This window comes from Oryctolagus cuniculus, chromosome 21 (genome assembly GCF_051225735.1).
Source record: "Oryctolagus cuniculus isolate XC-2025 breed Fujian yellow rabbit chromosome 21, ASM5122573v1, whole genome shotgun sequence".
NCBI lineage: Eukaryota > Metazoa > Chordata > Mammalia > Lagomorpha > Leporidae > Oryctolagus > Oryctolagus cuniculus.
This window is the reverse complement of record NC_142887.1, coordinates 11,326,415-11,344,887: the sequence shown is the minus strand read 5'-3', so window position 1 is coordinate 11,344,887 and position 18,473 is coordinate 11,326,415. Positions and strand designations below refer to the sequence as shown.

The 18,473-nt window shown below is 55.8% G+C and overlaps 1 protein-coding gene across 3 annotated transcripts in view; it reads left to right on the top strand.

Annotated features, from left to right (window-relative positions):
* The window catches only part of TMEM120B (transmembrane protein 120B), a 62,121-nt gene that overhangs the window by 40,227 nt on the left and 3,421 nt on the right, over window positions 1-18,473 (top strand). Inside the window, exons 6-11 of one of the 3 annotated variants that reach the window (XM_051837794.3) lie at window positions 220-309; window positions 13,981-14,046; window positions 14,393-14,454; window positions 16,563-16,651; window positions 17,875-17,939; window positions 18,212-18,280. In XM_051837794.3, the coding sequence (XP_051693754.1) occupies window positions 220-309; window positions 13,981-14,046; window positions 14,393-14,454; window positions 16,563-16,651; window positions 17,875-17,939; window positions 18,212-18,280 (441 nt within the window). Of the gene's footprint in view, window positions 1-219; window positions 310-1,904; window positions 2,165-13,980; window positions 14,047-14,392; window positions 14,455-16,562; window positions 16,656-17,874; window positions 17,940-18,211; window positions 18,281-18,473 lie in introns of those variants that run through there. The other 2 variants (XM_051837793.3, XM_089323075.1) reach the window with 2 other exon arrangements.

The window sequence follows — 18,473 nt, the reverse complement described above, 5'->3', positions numbered from 1 at the left end:
GAGTGGCCAGGGAAGGGGAGCACACTTAAGCACAGTTGGGGTTCAGGTGCAAAGTCAGGGGGTTTGGGCATTTTAGGCTGAGGACAGACCCCCAGGAGGCCAGACTCCCTCTGCACTGCCAGGGTGTCAGTCTGCTATGCTGTTCTGTGGAGTGGGAGGGGCCGGCCATCTCCATGTCTCATACCTGCTGCTTCCACTGGGGCTGTTTCTTCCCACCAGGGTGACGGATGAAGTGTTCAACTTCCTACTGGTGTGGTACTACTGCACCCTCACCATCCGGGAGAGCATCCTCATCAGCAATGGCTCCAGGTAACCGGGGGCCTGGCTTTGTGGGTGTCTGTGGAGCCACGGGGATGCCTGGCACTGGTGGGCGTCAGACCAGGGAGAGGGACCGTGCGGCTGATGCTGCGTCACCCATTTGGTTAGCTCATATAACATAGCAGGAACTCTGTTCTCTATAAGAACAGGCCTTTTGTGGCTGACTTCAAGTAAGGCTTAATCCAGGGGCTCAGACGACATCATCAGGAGCCACCCAGTTTTCCCCCATCCCTCACCTCTGCCTTCCACCTGACATCCTTGTTCCCAGGCCCCATGTAGGGTCACCCAACAGTTCCAGGCTCATGTCATTATTTCTGGTATTCCCACCAAGCAGTCTTACTTGAGTCTGCTGGCTGGGTGCAGGTACTGAACCAATCACTGTCGCTAGAGAAGGCACTTCTGGGATTGGCCAGGCTCGAGCCTCCCACCCACCCCCATGGCTGTCTTTCACAGCCTGGAAGCCGAGGGGCAGGAGGGAGTGGCTCCCAGAGGCACACTGGATGTTGCCAGAGGGTGAGTGGGTTTGGGTGGCAAGAGCCTGGGTGTCCTGCAGGAGAGTGGACCACTGAGACAGCTCTCGGGTCAAACCTGCCCTTCCAAGAGATGATGCCTGGGGGAGGAGGCCAGGCTGGGGTGAGGGCTCCTGGCTCCAGTCTCCGGGCCAGCACTGAGAGGACTGTGCCTCTGGACAAGTCAGGTTCCCTCTGTGGGCTGTGTCATGGTCCCTTGGGGGAAGGATCTTGTCACCGTGTTCCTCAGTGAATTCGGGCACCATCCCTTGTCTCCTGGTCTCTGAGAGACTCTGAGTTCCAGAAGCCCAGCTAGTTTCTCTTCTCTCCTTCCCACCTCTGAGCTGAGTCTGGGACCCGGTTAAGATCATGGCTGTCCCCTGGAGGGCCTGTTATCCACAGGCTTGATTCATTTTTTTAGAATTTGGCCATTCTAACCTCACTGCTGTTCTCACTTCTGGTCCTTCCTGATGCAGAGGAAGCACCTGCCACACACACACACACAGACACACACACAGACACATACATATACACACACAGATACAGACATGTACACACACAGACAATACACAGACATATACACACATTACACATACATCCACAGAAACATACATATACACAGACACACAGACACACACATATATGCACAGAGACACACAAAGACAGATACAGATACACAGACACACACATGCACACAGACACAGACATATGCACACACATAGACACATAGACGCACAGAGACACACACACAGACAATACACGTATACACACATCACACACACATCCACAGACACAGACATATACACACACAGATACACACAGACACACACAGACACACACACATAATCAGACACAGACACATACACACAGACACACACATGCACACAGACACAGACATAGACACACACAGAGACACACACACACACACAGACACACAGACACCTACAGACACACACACTCCCTCCTGGGGGCTAATAATGAAGTCTAGGAGCTTTGGGCTTAGGACAGGGTCAGCTCCCAGCCCCCAGCTAATTTGCCACCTTCTCACTTGTCTGCTCGGTGGTCTGTTAATGGCAGCTCCCTGCCCTGCCGGAACTTACCCTGCACCTAGAGCCATGAGGTAAGGACCAGTGCTGCCCTCGGGCCGGGCCCCCGGGGGCCACGGTGACTCAAGGGGAATGCAGCGTGTAGCCCGTAGCCACTTAGCAAGGATCAGTGTTTCTCAACGGAGCTGGCTCTTGCTGTATTCTGGTACCACCTGCGAGATAATTTCCTCGTATTTTAAACCAGTCTCCTGTTGCTTTCTAACTTAATTGTGAATCTGTTTGAAAAGGAAACTTTATTGTACCACCATCTGTGGGGGAAAAACAACAACCACCTCAATTGCAGGAAAGAGAGTCCTGTAAAAGTACCCTTCCGTTTTCCTGCATCAACCCCTGCAGACGGTTACTCTTGCCTCCTGGGTCTCTGGGCCTTTCTCTCTGGAGAAGGGGAGGGTGGCTGACCTCGAGAGGCATCTAAGACGTACTGGCAGTTGACAGAGACTCTCTGACTTCATCAGGAGAATGGAACGAGAACCCAAAAGCTGACTTGTTCTCACATGATCAGTGACTTCTTGTGTTACCAGCTGGTGTCATAAAGTACAAGCTCCATGCCTTGGGAAACACTGAAGTAGAAACTCTTACCAAATAAATAACATTCTTAGTTTGCCTTAATTTTAAGATAATAATCCCTCTGCTTTTGGGTGTAGTTGCGGTGGGGGGGACCAGGCTGTGGGGAAACGGGGCCAGGGCAATGGGCAAGTTCTCTGGTTACTCATTCTCTTGATGCTTTGTCCTCTGATGGACTCATGTCAAGAGTGCTCAGGCATGCTGGGCCCCGAACAGTCATTTGTGCCTCAGTATGAGTTTCTGGACTGCTCGTTTTTCTAGTAGGGTGAGCTCTGGATGGGGGGGGGGGTGCCACAAAGAAGGAGGCAGGACTGATGGGGTCCTTGCAGGTATGGAGCTCACCAAGGAGAACTGAAGTATATGCCAGAGGGGGAGAAAATGGAGTCTCAGGGCCACGCCTCACTTGCCTAGCAGTTGTTTTTTGTTTTATTTTACTTATTTGAAAGGCAGGCAGACAGACAGGGTCTCCATCCACTGGTTCACTGTCCAAATGCCTGCAACAGACATGGCTGGGTGAGGCCGAGGCCGGGAGCCCAGAACTCTGTCCAGTTCTCCCATGTGGGAGCCATCACCTGCTGCCTCCTGGGGTGCACGTAAACAGGAAGCTGGACTCAGGAGCAGAGCCAGGACATGGGCATCCCAAGCGACCTTTTAACAACTGCACCAAACGCCGCTCCCTCTGCCCCCGGGTTTAGCTGGAGTTTTCCTGGTCCCCTGCAGCTCCTGCTCTGTTGTCTCTGAGCTTCTAATGCAGAGCTTTGGGGAGGGTCAGCTGGGCCCCTCTGCCGGCCACTGTTCACCTCACACTTAGTTAGCAAGCACCTCCTTGGGTGCAGACCCTGAGCCGGGGTGCAGAAATAGCTCATCCTTTGTGCTGCCTGTGAGCACCCAGTGGCTTTTGTGTTTTGCTGTTTGTTTAAAGATCTTCACGTGGCAAATAGGATTGAAGGAATTTCTGGTGGTGAAGGAGCCCCCAGGCCTGTCTCCCAAGTCTGGAATGACTGTAGGAGCTTGTGGCCAGCGTGTGGGGGAGGGGGCAGGCAGGTGGGCGAAGCTGAATGGCCAGCTTGTGGCTCATGCTCAGCATCTGCTGGTGCTTTCGTCCCCATGCTCCCCAGCTCCTCCTCAGAGCTGATGTCATCCTGGGAGCAGGAGGCACTCTAGTCCCCGTGCTCCCCAGCTCCTCCTCAGAGCTGACTTCATCCTGGGAGCAAGAGGCACTTTAGTCCTCGTGCTCCCCAGATCCTCCTCAGAGCTGACTTCATCCTGGGAGCAGGAGGCGCTTTAGTCCCCGTGCTCCCCAGATCCTCCTCAGAGCTGACTTCATCCTGGGAGCAGGAGGTGCTTTAGTCCCCGTGCTCCCCAGCTCCTCCTCAGAGCTGATGTCATCCTGGGAGCAGGAGGCGCTTTAGTCCCCGTGCTCCCCAGCTCCTCCTCAGAGCTGATGTCATCCTGGGAGCAGGAGGTGCTTTAGTCCCCGTGCTCCCCAGATCCTCCTCAGAGCTGATGTCATCCTGGGAGCAGGAGGCGCTTTAGTCCCCGTGCTCCCCAGCTCCTCCTCAGAGCTGATGTCATCCTGGGAGCAGGAGGCGCTTTAGTCCCCGTGCTCCCCAGCTCCTCCTCAGAGCTGATGTCATCCTGGGAGCAGGAGGCACTTTAGTCCCCGTGCTCCCCAGCTCCTCCTCAGAGCTGATGTCATCCTGGGAGCAGGAGGCACTCTAGTCCCCGTGCTCCCCAGATCCTCCTCAGCTGATGTCATCCTGGGAGCAGGAGGCGCTTTAGTCCCCGTGCTCCCCAGATCCTCCTCAGCTGATGTCATCCTGGGAGCAGGAGGCACTCTAGTCCCCGTGCTCCCCAGCTCCTCCTCAGCTGATGTCATCCTGGGAGCAGGAGGTGATTTAGTCCCCGTGCTCCCCAGCTCCTCCTCAGCTGATGTCATCCTGGGAGCAGGAGGCGCTTTAGTCCCCGTGCTCCCCAGCTCCTCCTCAGCTGATGTCATCCTGGGAGCAGGAGGCGCTTTAGTCCCCGTGCTCCCCAGATCCTCCTCAGAGCTGATGTCATCCTGGGAGCAGGAGGCACTTTAGTCCCCGTGCTCCCCAGATCCTCCTCAGCTGATGTCATCCTGGGAGCAGGAGGCGCTTTAGTCCCCGTGCTCCCCAGATCCTCCTCAGCTGATGTCATCCTGGGAGCAGGAGGCACTCTAGTCCCCGTGCTCCCCAGCTCCTCCTCAGCTGATGTCATCCTGGGAGCAGGAGGTGATTTAGTCCCCGTGCTCCCCAGCTCCTCCTCAGCTGATGTCATCCTGGGAGCAGGAGGCGCTTTAGTCCCCGTGCTCCCCAGCTCCTCCTCAGAGCTGACGTCATCCTGGGAGCAGGAGGTGCTTTAGTCCCCGTGCTCCCCAGATCCTCCTCAGCTGATGTCATCCTGGGAGCAGGAGGCGCTTTAGTCCCCGTGCTCCCCAGCTCCTCCTCAGCTGATGTCATCCTGGGAGCAGGAGGCACTCTAGTCCCCGTGCTCCCCAGCTCCTCCTCAGCTGATGTCATCCTGGGAGCAGGAGGTGATTTAGTCCCCGTGCTCCCCAGCTCCTCCTCAGCTGATGTCATCCTGGGAGCAGGAGGCGCTTTAGTCCCCGTGCTCCCCAGCTCCTCCTCAGAGCTGACGTCATCCTGGGAGCAAGAGGCACTTTAGTCCTCGTGCTCCCCAGATCCTCCTCAGAGCTGACTTCATCCTGGGAGCAGGAGGCGCTTTAGTCCCCGTGCTCCCCAGATCCTCCTCAGAGCTGACTTCATCCTGGGAGCAGGAGGTGCTTTAGTCCCCGTGCTCCCCAGCTCCTCCTCAGAGCTGATGTCATCCTGGGAGCAGGAGGCGCTTTAGTCCCCGTGCTCCCCAGATCCTCCTCAGAGCTGATGTCATCCTGGGAGCAGGAGGCGCTTTAGTCCCCGTGCTCCCCAGATCCTCCTCAGAGCTGATGTCATCCTGGGAGCAGGAGGCACTTTAGTCCCCGTGCTCCCCAGCTCCTCCTCAGAGCTGATGTCATCCTGGGAGCAGGAGGCACTCTAGTCCCCGTGCTCCCCAGATCCTCCTCAGCTGATGTCATCCTGGGAGCAGGAGGCGCTTTAGTCCCCGTGCTCCCCAGCTCCTCCTCAGCTGATGTCATCCTGGGAGCAGGAGGCACTCTAGTCCCCGTGCTCCCCAGCTCCTCCTCAGCTGATGTCATCCTGGGAGCAGGAGGCACTCTAGTCCCCGTGCTCCCCAGCTCCTCCTCAGAGCTGATGTCATCCTGGGAGCAGGAGGCGCTTTAGTCCCCGTGCTCCCCAGCTCCTCCTCAGAGCTGACGTCATCCTGGGAGCAGGAGGCGCTTTAGTCCCCGTGCTCCCCAGATCCTCCTCAGCTGATGTCATCCTGGGAGCAGGAGGCGCTTTAGTCCCCGTGCTCCCCAGCTCCTCCTCAGAGCTGATGTCATCCTGGGAGCAGGAGGCACTCTAGTCCCCGTGCTCCCCAGATCCTCCTCAGCTGATGTCATCCTGGGAGCAGGAGGCGCTTTAGTCCCCGTGCTCCCCAGCTCCTCCTCAGAGCTGATGTCATCCTGGGAGCAGGAGGCACTCTAGTCCCCGTGCTCCCCAGCTCCTCCTCAGCTGATGTCATCCTGGGAGCAGGAGGTGATTTAGTCCCCGTGCTCCCCAGCTCCTCCTCAGCTGATGTCATCCTGGGAGCAGGAGGCGCTTTAGTCCCCGTGCTCCCCAGCTCCTCCTCAGAGCTGACGTCATCCTGGGAGCAGGAGATGCCTGTGCGGCTCCCCTCCTGCTTGGCCCCTCACCAGGGAACAACGGGGAAACCGTTCCAAGAAGCCTGTGAGGAGGCCTCCCCGTGGGGCTGAACTCTGCCTTTCTCCTCTCTGGAGTGTCCCAGGCCAGTGCCAGGGCCCAGCGCTGCTGTCCAGTAGACAGCAGGGTCTTCAGGGAAAGGATTGAAGCCAAGCTGTGTGCAGGGGAAGAGCCTTGGGGGCTTCTGGTGGCTCTAGGGACAGTGAAGCAGAAGCATGTGGGCTTCCTGGCGCTCTGCTCTCCTCTTTTGGGCTCACTGAGGCTCTTTTTTTTTCCAAAGTTTTTTTTTTTTAATTTTTAAAGATTTTATTTATTTATTTGAGAAGTAGAGTTACAGACAGTGAGAGGGAGAGACAGACAGAAGGGTCTTCCGTCCGTTTGTTCACTCCCTAAATGGCCACAACAGCCAGAGCTGAGCCAATCCGAAGCCAGGAGCCAGGAGCTTCTTCCAGGTCTCCCACGCAGGTGCAGGGGTCCAAGGACCTGGGCCATCTTCTACTGTTTTCCCAGGCCATAGCAGAGAGCTGGATTGGAAGAGGAGCAGCCAGGACATGAACCAGCACCCATATGGGATGCCGGTGCTGCAGGCGGAGGATTAACCTACTGCACCATGGCACCGGCCCCTCACTGAGGCTCTTTTTAAGTTTATTTCTTATTTGAAATATTGAGCAACAAAGAAAAAGTGATGTCTTTCATCTGCTAGTTCTCTCCCCAGATGCCCACAACAGCCATGGCTGGGCCAGGCTGAAGCCAGGAGGCCAGTCTTCCACGTGGGTGGCAAGGGTCCAAGTACTTGAGTCGTCATCTGCTGCCTCCCAGGGTGCATAGTAACAGGAAGCTGGATCAGCAGTAGAGGGGGGAACTTGATTCCAAGCACTCTGATATGGGATGCAGGCGACCCAAGGGGCAGGTTTATCAGCTGCGCCACAACGCCTGCCGCTCAGGCTCTTTTGTCCTGCTCTTGCTTGCACGACCTGAATTGGAGCCGCAGGTGTGGTCAGGGAAGCAGGCCTGGAGGTCAGGGATGGGGACTTGGAACTGTATTAACTGGCTCCCAACTGTTTGTTTTTGTTTTTTTTTGTTTGTTTGTTTTTTTGTTTTTTGTTTTTGACAGGCAGAGTAGACAGTGAGAGAGAGAGACAGAGAGAAAGGTCTTCCTTTGCCGTTGGTTCACCCTCCAATGGCCGCCACGGCCAGCACGCTGCGGCCGGCCCACCGCGCTAATCCGATGGCAGGAGCCAGGAGCCAGGTGCTTTTCCTGGTCTCCCATGGGGTGCAGGGCCCAAGCACCTGGGCCATCCTCCACTGCACTCCCTGGCCATAGCAGAGAGCTGGCCTGGAAGAGGGGCAACCGGGACAGAATCCGGCGCCCCAACCGGGACTAGAACCCGGTGTGCCGGCACCGCTAGGCGGAGGATTAGCCTATTGAGCCACGGCGCCGGCCTAACTGGCTCCCAACTGTGCAGGCCAACCTCCTCACACCAGATCAGCAACCTCCTGGAGAGCCCCCCCCGCCCAAGAGATGCCAGTGGAATCTTGAGACAGGCTTCTGATTGGCCAGACTTGGCTGCACACCTACCTTCCAGCCAATCACTGTTGCTAGAGGGTTACAGAGCCCTGGCTGGCTGTGTGGGTCATGTGCCCACTTAGATTCCTCAGCTCTACCCCTCTCACCCACACCTAGAGTGAGGTGAGCTGATTCCCTACAAGAAAGCAGAGATTCCAGAGCCAGCATGGATAGTGATTGACAGATGGGTAAACCAGCCGACGTCCACTGCTGTTAGTTCTGGGCCGGAACAGGTGCTGCATCAGCCATCGGATTGGCTTTTCTAGGGACCAGCCCATGGTGCTGGTTCTGTGGGCTTACAAGGTCCCATCCTTGGACATAGACATGCAGTGATGGCAGGCACAGGAGGAGAGAGCTATGGAGTAGAAACCATCCCCTCAGCGGGAAGGCAGGAACAGCCTGGGGCTGAGCGGTGCCAGGCCCGCCACATTTCTCCATGCATGTTAGCATGGCTCCCGTGTGCCTCTTCTCCATGTGTCAGCATGGCTCCCGTGTGCCTCTGTTCTCCACACATGTCAGCATGGCTCCCATGTGCCTCTTCTCCATACATGTCAGCGTGGCTCCCATGTGCCTCTGTTCTCCATACATGTCAGCGTGGCTCCTGTGTGCCTCTCTTCTCCATACATGTCAGTGTGGCTCCCGTGTGCCTCTGTTCTCCATATGTGTCAGCGTGGCTCCCATGTGCCTCTTCTCCACACGTGTCAGCATGGCTCCCATGTGCCTCTTCTCCACACGTGTCAGCGTGGCTCCTGTGTGCCTCTGTTCTCCATATGTGTCAGCATGGCTCCATGTCTGGGAGCTGGGGGAGGAGCCACAGACTGTTGACAGAGTCCCCCCGTGACCAGGGCCAGCTCCTCCTGGGACATCCACTGTGTTCTCATTTTCAAAGAGCCCACGCCCCACCTGCTTTATTTCCAGGACAAAGGGGGCCCGAGAGCTGCCCGAGGGTGCTGGTTTCATTTTGGAGGCAATAAAAAGATTCTAAGATTGGTTGTGGTGAGAAAACCTTGGAATTGTGCACTTTAGATGGGTAAACTCTATGGCATCTGAATGATACCACAATAAAAACTGTTATGTAAACACGCTCATGTACAAGTCCATCCCAGGGCCCTGGGTATGCAGATGGACAAGAGGGCTCATGAGTGCCAAGCTGGGGAGGAAGCAATTTCGAGCCTCAGCCAGTGATGCTGGGTCATGCTGATTGGTGGCATCTGTCAGAGTGGGGCCTTGGGTACAGCGAGCTGTGAAATTAAAAGCCACCATTCGGTCAAGCTTGCTGTCCGGAGTCTGTGTTTGGCTCAAGTCACTTCCAGCCAGCACCAGGACATTTCTTGGGGCAGGGTGTTTTGGGAGGCAGAATGAGGTGTGGGGGGGCTCCAGGTGGCTTTGGAGAGCTCTGGAGACACTGCAGAGAGATGTCTTAGTTACTCTTTATTTTTTCAAAGATTTATTTATTTCAGTTGAAAGGCAGAGTTACAGAGAGGCAGAGGGAGAGAGAGACGTCTTCCATCCGCTGGTTTACTCCCCAAATGACAACAACGGCTGGAGCTGCGCCGACCTGAAGGCAGGGGCCCAAGGACTTGGGCCATCTTCTACTGCTGCCCCAGGCCACAGCAGAGCTGGATCAGAAGTGGAGCTCTGGGATTTGTATGGGATGCCAGCACTACAGGCAGTGGCTTTACCTGCTACACCATAGTGCTGGCCCCTATTTTTTGTTGTTTTTAAAATTTATTTATTTGAAAGGCAGAGAGAGAGAGAGAGACTGAGATTTTCTATCCACTGGTTCATTCCCCATAGCGGCAACAGCCAGGGCTGGGCCAGGCTGAAACCAGGAGCCAGGAGCTTCTTCTGGGTCTCCGTGTGGGTGCAGGGACCCAGTACTTGGGTCATCTGCTGCTGCTGCTTTCCTAGGTACATTAGCAGGGACTTGGACAGGAAGTGGAGCAGCTGGGTCTCGAATTGGTGCCTCTATGGGATGCCGGCACTGCGGGTTGGAGGCTCAACCTTCTTCTTCTTCTTTTTTTTTTTTTAAGGTCTTCCTTTGCCGTTGGTTCACCCTCCAATGGCCGCCACGGCCAGCGCACCACGCTGATCCGATGGCAGGAGCCAGGTGCTTCTCCTGGTCTCCCATAGGGTGCAGGGCCCAAGGACTTGGGCCATCCTCCAGTGCACTCCCTGGCCACAGCAGAGAGCTGGCCTGGAAGAGGGGCAACCAGGACAGAATCTGGCGCCCCGACCGGGACTGGAACCCGGTGTGCAGGCGCAGCAAGGCGGAGGATTAGCCTAGTGAGTCATGGCGCCGGCCGGAGGCTCAACCTTCTACACCACGGTGCCAGCTCTGTCTTGGTGACTCTTTAAGCTGAAAATCTAAGGGTCTGGGCAACAGCCTTTGCTATTAGGAAACTGGAGCCTGGGGTCCCCTTAGACTCCGATGGGCAAGGTGGGCATGTGCAGTGGGTCGGGAGGTCATGCTCAGGACAGAGAGGGAGGGGGATGTCTTGTCCTTTTCCTGTCGCCTCTCAGCTGGTGGCATCTAGACCAATCACTCCCTTAGCCAGCCACACCTTCTGGACACCCCTGCATTCATGTCTATATTTATAGAGCACTGGTTGTTTACCTGGTACTCTGTGTATTTGGAATACAGAGTCATATAAAAAAAAAACCTATTCCTCCCCATAACTCCTGTGACTGCTGCTCCAGCAGCTCATTTGTGCCCCGAACTGTTGCATGGACTGTGAAGAGGGGCAGAGAGAGGAAGGTCCAGTCCCCCGGGGTGGGTGTTGTGGTGCAGTGGGTTAAGCTGCCAACTGGGACGTGTTCATCCCATGTCAGAGCGGGATGGTTCTAGTTCTGGCTGCTCTGTGCTTCTGATCTGGCTAACTGCCTGGGAGGCTGTGGATGTTGGGCCAAGTGCTTGGGCTTGGAGTTCTGTGCTCCTGGCTGTGGCCCAGGCCTGGCTGTTAGTGCCATTTGGAGAGTGAACTAGCAAATGGCAGCTCTCCCCCTCTCTCTGTCACTTTGCCTTTCAAATAAATAAGTAAATCTAAATTTTTTTTTTTCTTAAGATCCAGTCCCTGCTCTTAGGATGCAAGTGTTGTAGCTGGAGGGTTTAAGACCATTCCAACCTGCTCGTTAGGGAACTGCAAATTGAAACCTCAGGACTGGGCCAAGTTATGCCCGAGAAAATGGACAGAAATGTCAGTGTGACCCCCGGTGTTGCTGAGGGCTTGAGGAGCCAGATACTCCCTTGCCCTGCTGATGGGAGTGAGTTGGGGTAGCCGCTTTGGAGAGTACTTTGACCCCACCATCCTACTTCCAGTAGCCTCCACGGGGAAGTCAGGCATTGCACGAGGGGACTCCGCCAGTAGTGACAGCTGAGGAAAAGCCAACTAGACTGTACCTTGGAATGCCCACGTCACACTGAAGAATGACAGAGCTGGGACCAGCGTTGTGGCACCGCCTGCAGTGTTGGCCTCCCATATGGGCACCGGTTTATGTCCTGGCTGCTTCACTTTCAATCCAGCTCCTTGCTAATGGCTGGGGAAAAGCAGTGGAAGTACTTGGGCCTCTTCCACCCACATGGGAGACCTGAAAGAAGCTCCTGGCTTTGGCCATGATGTAGTGACATAGTTCACTTGAGGTAGTGAACCAGCGGGTGGAAGACCTCTCTATCTCTCTCTGCAACTCTGACTTTCAAATAAATAAATCTAAAAACAACAACCAGTGACTGAGCTGTAGTTACTGGCCTGGGAGCCAAGACAAGAAGGGAGTTGCAGGAGATTTCGGTTATACAGATACAGAAAGTGGCTGGCATCTCCTCCCTCCAGGCTCCCTTTTTTTTTTTTTTTTTTTTTTTGTGAGTAGTAGCACCCTGGGCTCCATCTTCCTGCCCCTCCTCCCTGCCTTTCCAAGACAGTTTTGGAGGGATGAAGGTGACTGCTATTCCCATGGATGTCCCCAGTCCCTCCAGCCTGGTCCTTGTTGGGGACAGAACCTGCTGCTCCCAGGACGCATTTGCCAGAGCACTTTGCTGCCATGTGTTTGATAGCAGCTCCCAGAGAGGAGTCCCAGGAGGCCTGCTGAGGCCTGAGACAGATGCGGGGACAAGGTTGGACTGTGCGGCTCCTTCCCTCCTGGCTCTGAGCAGGAGCTGACAACCAGCCCTGCATCCTCCTCCTGTGACCCGAGAACTCTGGGCTGGGAGAACACTGAGCTTGGGAGCAAGGTCCCCACTGCTGTAGAGGACGGGGGCTGAGCCTGGGGCAGGGGCGGGGCAGGGCTGGTGGGGAGGAGCCATGTCTGCAATGTGGGAGATGCCGTGTGGAGACCCCTCAGAGCCCTGGGCTCATGTACCTGGATTTCATACATCTGTGTACCGAAATTGGCTTATCTTTTTATTCCATCTTGTATAACCTTTTACAATTAAGCTTTAAATTCTTATTCACTTGAAAGAGGGAGCAAAGGAGAGATCTTCCATCTGCTGGTTCACCCCTCAAATGTCCACAACAGCTGGGGCAGGGCCAGGCCAAAGCAAGGATCCAGGAGCTCCATCTCGGTCTCCTGCGGGGGCGGCAGGGACCCAGGCACTTAAGCCATCAGCCGTTCCCTTCCCAGGGTGTGCGTTAGCAGGAAGCTGGACTGGAACCCAGGCTTTCTGATAGGGAATGCAGGAGTCCCAGGGGTGGCTGAAGTGCCGCACCACAATGCCTGCCCCTTCCACGCATTGGAAGTGCCCTCGTATTGATGTAGAGTGACGTAGTACAGCTTGTGTGTGTGTGTGTGTGTGTGTGTGTGTGTAAATTCAGCACATTCCCAGGCAGCTCTGGGGCCCATGCATCTCAGGCACACTGGCGAGCACCGGAGCCAGCCCCTGCTCTTTGGAGAGTTTATGTGTCGGTGGGAAAAGGGTTCAGATAACAAACGGGAAACAGAAATGCATGATTTCACTTGGTGGTGAGCAGGGATGTGACCTGAGCCAGGCTCTCGGGCTGTGGGAGAGGAGGTGAATGCGGACCAGGGGCCAGGCAGGCGGGAGTGGGGGAGTGGAGGGAGCTGTGAGCACAGAGGCTGCCCTGACAACCTGCTCCCCCCACCCCCCCAGGCATGAGTAATGGCAGAAATGCCTTCTGCTGGCCACAAGTCCAAGGTGGAGGTGCTGGCAGGGTCAGTTTCTTCTGAGGCCTCTCCCGGGCCTGCAGGCAGCTGCCCTCTCCCTGTGTCCTCATGCGGCCCCTTCTCTGTGCACCCTGTCCTAATGTCTCCTCCCGTTCTCCTGGGGGCAGCTCTAATACTGGATGCCTCTGCCACTTCCCTTCCCTTCACTTCCCTTCACCTCCCTTCACCTCACTTACCCCTTCGAGAGTCCTTTCTGGTCACATTCTAAGGTACTGAGGGGTGAGGCTTCCACACAGCAGTTTGGGGAACAAAATTTAGTCCCTAAGTAAGGCCTGGAGGTGGCAGCAGCTTAAGAACGGGAGGCTGGGGCTGGCAATGTGATGTAGCAGGTAAAGCCTCCATCTGCAGTGCCAGCCTCCCGTATGGGCGCCTGTTCAAGTCCCGGCTGCCCCACTTCTGATCCAGCTCTCTGCTATGCTCTGGGAAAGCAGTAGTAGACGGCCCAAGTCCTTGGGCCCCTGCACACATGTGGGAGACCCGGAAGAAGCTCCTGGCTTTGGATCAGCACAGCTCCAGCCATTGTAGTCAATTGGGGAGTGAACCAGTGGATGGAAGAACTCTCTCTACCTCTCCTTTTCTCTTTGTGTAACTCTTTCAAATAAATAATAATTTTTTTAAAAAAAGAAAATGAAACGAGATATTAAAAAAAAAAAAAAAGACCAGGATGCTCGAAGCCTCAGTGCAGGGGACAGGGGACGGGAGTGGCTTGAAGGCATAGTGAGGTTAGGGAGGTGTTCTGGGGCCATCAGCAGGGGGTTTTGAAGCTGCACATCTGTAAGACAGAAGGGCAAGGGCAGGGCTTGGGTCCGTCTCATTCCAGGGGGTCTGCAGAGCGGCCCCTGCCCACCGAGGCTGGGAAGGCAGGACAGACACCTGTGTTTCCCACCCTGAGCTCTGCTCCTTCTCGTTCTCCCAAGGATCAAAGGCTGGTGGGTGTCTCACCACTACGTCTCCACGTTCCTGTCCGGAGTGATGCTGACCTGGTGAGTCTCCCCTCCAATCCCCCGGGGAGCGGGAATGGGGCTGGCCTCTGGGGAGGAGGCCCAAAGTGGGGGGCTTCCAGGGCTGGCTTCTGGGCCAGTAAGGGAAGTGTCAGCTCATAACTGGGCCAGAAGCCCGCCACTGGCCGGTGGGGCTGGAGGTCGTGGAGCAGCGAGGCTGGGGGCAGCAAGCGCAGCTTCCCGAAGGCTGTGTGCCCGGGGCCAGGACACAGAAGGCAGGAAGCCATGGCCTCAGTCTCAGTCTCTCATGGTTGGGCGGGAGCTGGGGCTGGGGTGAAGTCGGGTCTCACGCGAGCCTCACCTTTGTTTTTTCCCGCCTTCTCTGCAGGCCTAACGGACTAATTTATCAGAAGTTCCGCAACCAGTTTTTAGCATTTTCCATTTTTCAGAGTGAGTGTCTCTCGGCCTGCTTTGTGCTCACATCAGTGCCACTGGGCTGGGGCGGGGTGGGGGTGGGGTTCCGGAAACCCAGAAGAGAGCAGTTTTCTCCCAGATCGCCTCATCCTATCTCCCAGCCCCGACCTGTCCCCTGGAGCCACAGGCGCTGAGGGGACCGAGTTCCCCCTTGGGAACGGGGTAGTGTTGGGGACACTTACCTTGTCTACCTGTTTTACCTAAATCCGCCACTTGAGAGCGGCTGTGAATTTGTCTGCAACGCACCAGTCCAGGGTATCCTCGGGGTGGGGAGCTGAGAGGCTGTGCCTTCTCACCAGGAGCCTCTCTCTTTTTTTTTTTTTTTTTTTTGACAGGCAGAGTGGACAGTGAGAGAGAGAGACAGAGAGAAAGGTCTTCCTTTTGCCGTTGGTTCACCCTCCAATGGCCGCCGCGGCCGGCGCGCTGCGCTGATCCGAAGCCAGGAGCCAGGTGCTTTTCCTGGTCTCCCATGGGGTGCAGGGCCCAAGCACTTGGGCCATCCTCCACTGCACTCCCGGGCCACAGCAGAGAGCTGGCCTGGAAGAGGGGCAACCGGGACAGAATCCGGCGCCCCAACCGGGACTAGAACCTGGTGTGCTGGCGCCGCTAGGCGGAGGATTAGCCTAGTGAGCCGCGGCGCCGGCCAACCAGGAGCCTCTCTGTTCTCTTTTTATTCCACATACGTGTTGCCTTTTCTAAAACCATGGCTTAATTTTCTCATAAAAATGTGCTTGCAAACAAATGCAAATGCGCAGAGCCCAGAATGGAAATTGCGTGCAATCGCGCCCAGAGGAGTGATCGGTGCCAGTTGAGATCCGCGTCCTCTGGAGCGTTTTTAGTCATAAATATGCGTGTGATTACGCTGTATGGGTTTACAGATACGGGATCCTTCTGTGCATGGGGCTCTACTGTGTGAATCTGCTTTTTAGCAATTTTCATCAAGTTTTATTTGGCCAATTTATCATGGCTGCATTTCCTTGTCAGTATCTCATTTTTAGCAACTATGAAGTTTCTTGTCGTGTTTCTTAGCGTTGCACACAGCACCCAGCACAACACAGGGACATCTTGCATTCCTGCAAGCATCCATTGAGTGCGTACTGCATGCGTGAGAAAACGCCAGGCTTTTCTTCCTTCCTTCCTTCCTTCCTTCCTTCCTTCCTTCCTTCCTTCCTTCCTTCCTTCCTTTCTTTCTTATTTATTTATTTATTTATTTATTTATTTATTTATTTATTGGAAAGGCAGAGTTACAGAGAGGCAGAGGCAGGGAGAGAGAGAGGTCTTCCATCTGCCGGTTCACTCCTCAAATGGCTGCAATGGTCAGGACTGGGCTGAGATGGAGCCAGGAGCCAGGAACTTCTTAGTCTCCAAAACGCGTGCAGGGGCCCAAGGACTTGGGCTATTGTCTTCTTTTTTTTTTTTTTTTTAATTTTCATTTTATTTTTGACAGGCAGAGGGGACAGTGAGACAGAGAGACAGAGAGGAAGGTCTTCCTTTGCCGTTGGTCACCCTCCAATGGCCGCCGTAGCCGGTGTGCTGTGGCCGGCGCACCGCGCTGATCCAAAGCCAGGAGCCAGGAGCTTCTCCTGGTCTCCCATGGGGTGCAGGGCCCAAGCTCTCCTGGGCCACAGCAGAGAGCTGGCCTGGAAGAGGGGCAACCGGGACAGAATCCAGCGCCCCAACCGGGACTAGAACCTGGTGTGCCGGCGCCGCAAGGTCCTCCTATTGAGCCGCGGCGCCTGCCCTGGGCTGTCTTCTACTGCTTTCCCAGGCCAGAGAGCTGGATGGGAAGTGGAGCAGCCAGGACTTGAACCAGCATCCATATGGGATGCCGGCACTGTAGGTGGCAGCTTTACCTGCTATGCCACAACGTCAGCCCCTCTAGACATTTCTAATCTAGTTGGGGCTTAGATGGGTCCTCTTGTCCTTGGAATCTCCTTGTATTCTGGGTAAGGGAGAGAGCAGGTTCAGACTGAAATGCGTGTGTGTCACAGGTAGGAAAGGGTTGTCAGCCGGGGTGCCCCCTGCCTGATGAATGTGGATTTGGGCGAGAGAGGGGACATCTGGGCGCTGTGCTCCCCCTGCAGGCTGTGTCCAGTTCTTACAGTATTATTACCAGAGAGGCTGCCTGTACCGCCTGCGAGCCCTGGGGGAGAGGAATCACCTGGATCTCACGGTGGGTGAGTAGCCGGGGAGAGGAGGGGAGGAGGCCCTGGGCCAGCCCAGCTCCCGCCACCGCGCGTGGTGGGGCAGGAGCATCCCGAGGCACAGCTGCGGCCCAGCCGGGCTGCCCTGCCTGGTCCCGCGTGCCTTCCAGAATTCCTCGTGGACTGTCTCAGTGACACGCGTGCCGCTGCCCAAATGCCAGGCCTGCCACAATGGGCCTCAATCTTACCCTTTTTAAAAGTCTATTTTTGTCTGTATTTTAGAACATGCCTAATATTAGCCTGGTGTTAGCTGTGCATATCGAGGGCTCACCAAAAAGTTTGTGGGAAATGCGTATTCTGACAAAGGTTTACATGCTTTTCTATTTTCTTTTTCGCTGCAACATTTTTTTTTTAAATAATTCAAGATGCAGAGAGAGAGGGAAGGAGTACTCCCCTCTGCTGGTTCACTCCCCAAATGCCCACAGTGGCTTGGGGCTCCGAACTGGGAGTGGGGACTCAATTCAGGCCTTCCGTGTGGGTGGCAGGGACCCAGTTACTCGAGCCTAGGTGCTGCCTCCCGGGGTCTGCATTAGCAGGAAGCTGGAATAGGATCCAGAGCTGTGAATGAAACCCAGGCCTTCTCGTGTGGGGTGCAGGTGTGATAACCAGTGTCATAACTGCTGGGCTCAACCCCTGCCCTTCAAAATATTGTTGCACCAAAATTATGTTTTAATTCTGTTTTTCCACAATTTTTTTAAAATCCCCCCCGTAACTTATGTACGAATGTGTAAGTGTGTGCCTTAGGAATACCTGTTTCCAACCTCTAGAGTTAAAGGTTAAAAATTCAGAGGGCGTTCATCTAAGCCTTGGGGAGAAATTGCTTTTGTAAGACTGCCGTCTTTCGCAATGGTCCTTTTCACCGAATTACTCTGTGCACTAGGTGCCGCTTTGTCAGGCTGTGCTCGGTGGGGTGCACACAGATGTCCTTGAGATACGCAAACTCCTGGGCAGAGATCAGTGCCCTGTGTGTCCACAGGCCCAATTTGGCGGTGGTGGCTGAGAGCAAAGGGCTGGTGACGGGGGCACAACCCCTGGCGTGTCTTCATAGCGAGTGCTCACATATGTAGGAGAGGCCACCCCTAGGCGTGCGTGTGCTCATGCCTGTGTGTGTTTGCCAGGCCCACCTAGGGTGGCTGGCAAGGCCCTGAGGCCCTGAGCCCCTCTCTCGCCCTTGGCCTCTTCCTCTCTGCAGAAGGATTCCAGTCCTGGATGTGGCGGGGCCTCACCTTCCTCCTGCCGTTCCTCTTCTGTGGCCACGTGAGTCCCCTCCTCTGGGCTGACCCTGGGAACAGGAGGTCTTCAGGCGTCTCCCTCCTCCACCAGCCCCAGGCTGGGCCCCACGGGGTCCTGTGGACACCAAGGGCAGGAGCCAGAACTGGCCTGCTGGGGCACAGGATGCCGAGCCTCATTGGTGGGGGGGGGGTCTCAGACAGTTGACACCTGGAGCTGGGGGCCCTGGTCCCTCTGCCTGGCTGCCCACGTGGGTCTCCAGGGAGCCAGGGGCTGAGTAGGGCCATCTCCCCCTGCAGTTCTGGCAGCTCTACAACGCCGTCACGCTGTTTGAACTCTCCAGCCACGAGGAATGCCGAGAATGGCAGGTATGGGGTGTGTGTGTGCCTGCGTGCGACGTGTGTGCCTGTGTTAGGGGTAGGGTGGGGATTCCGGGGGGTTCTGGGTCTGCCTGGGGAGATTCTAGCCTTTCTCTGGGAAGGGGCCCCGCTGCCCAGAACTCTGCTATTGGGAGGGAACTCGGGATTCACCCCCTTCCCCCTTCCCCAGCCTCCCGTGGGC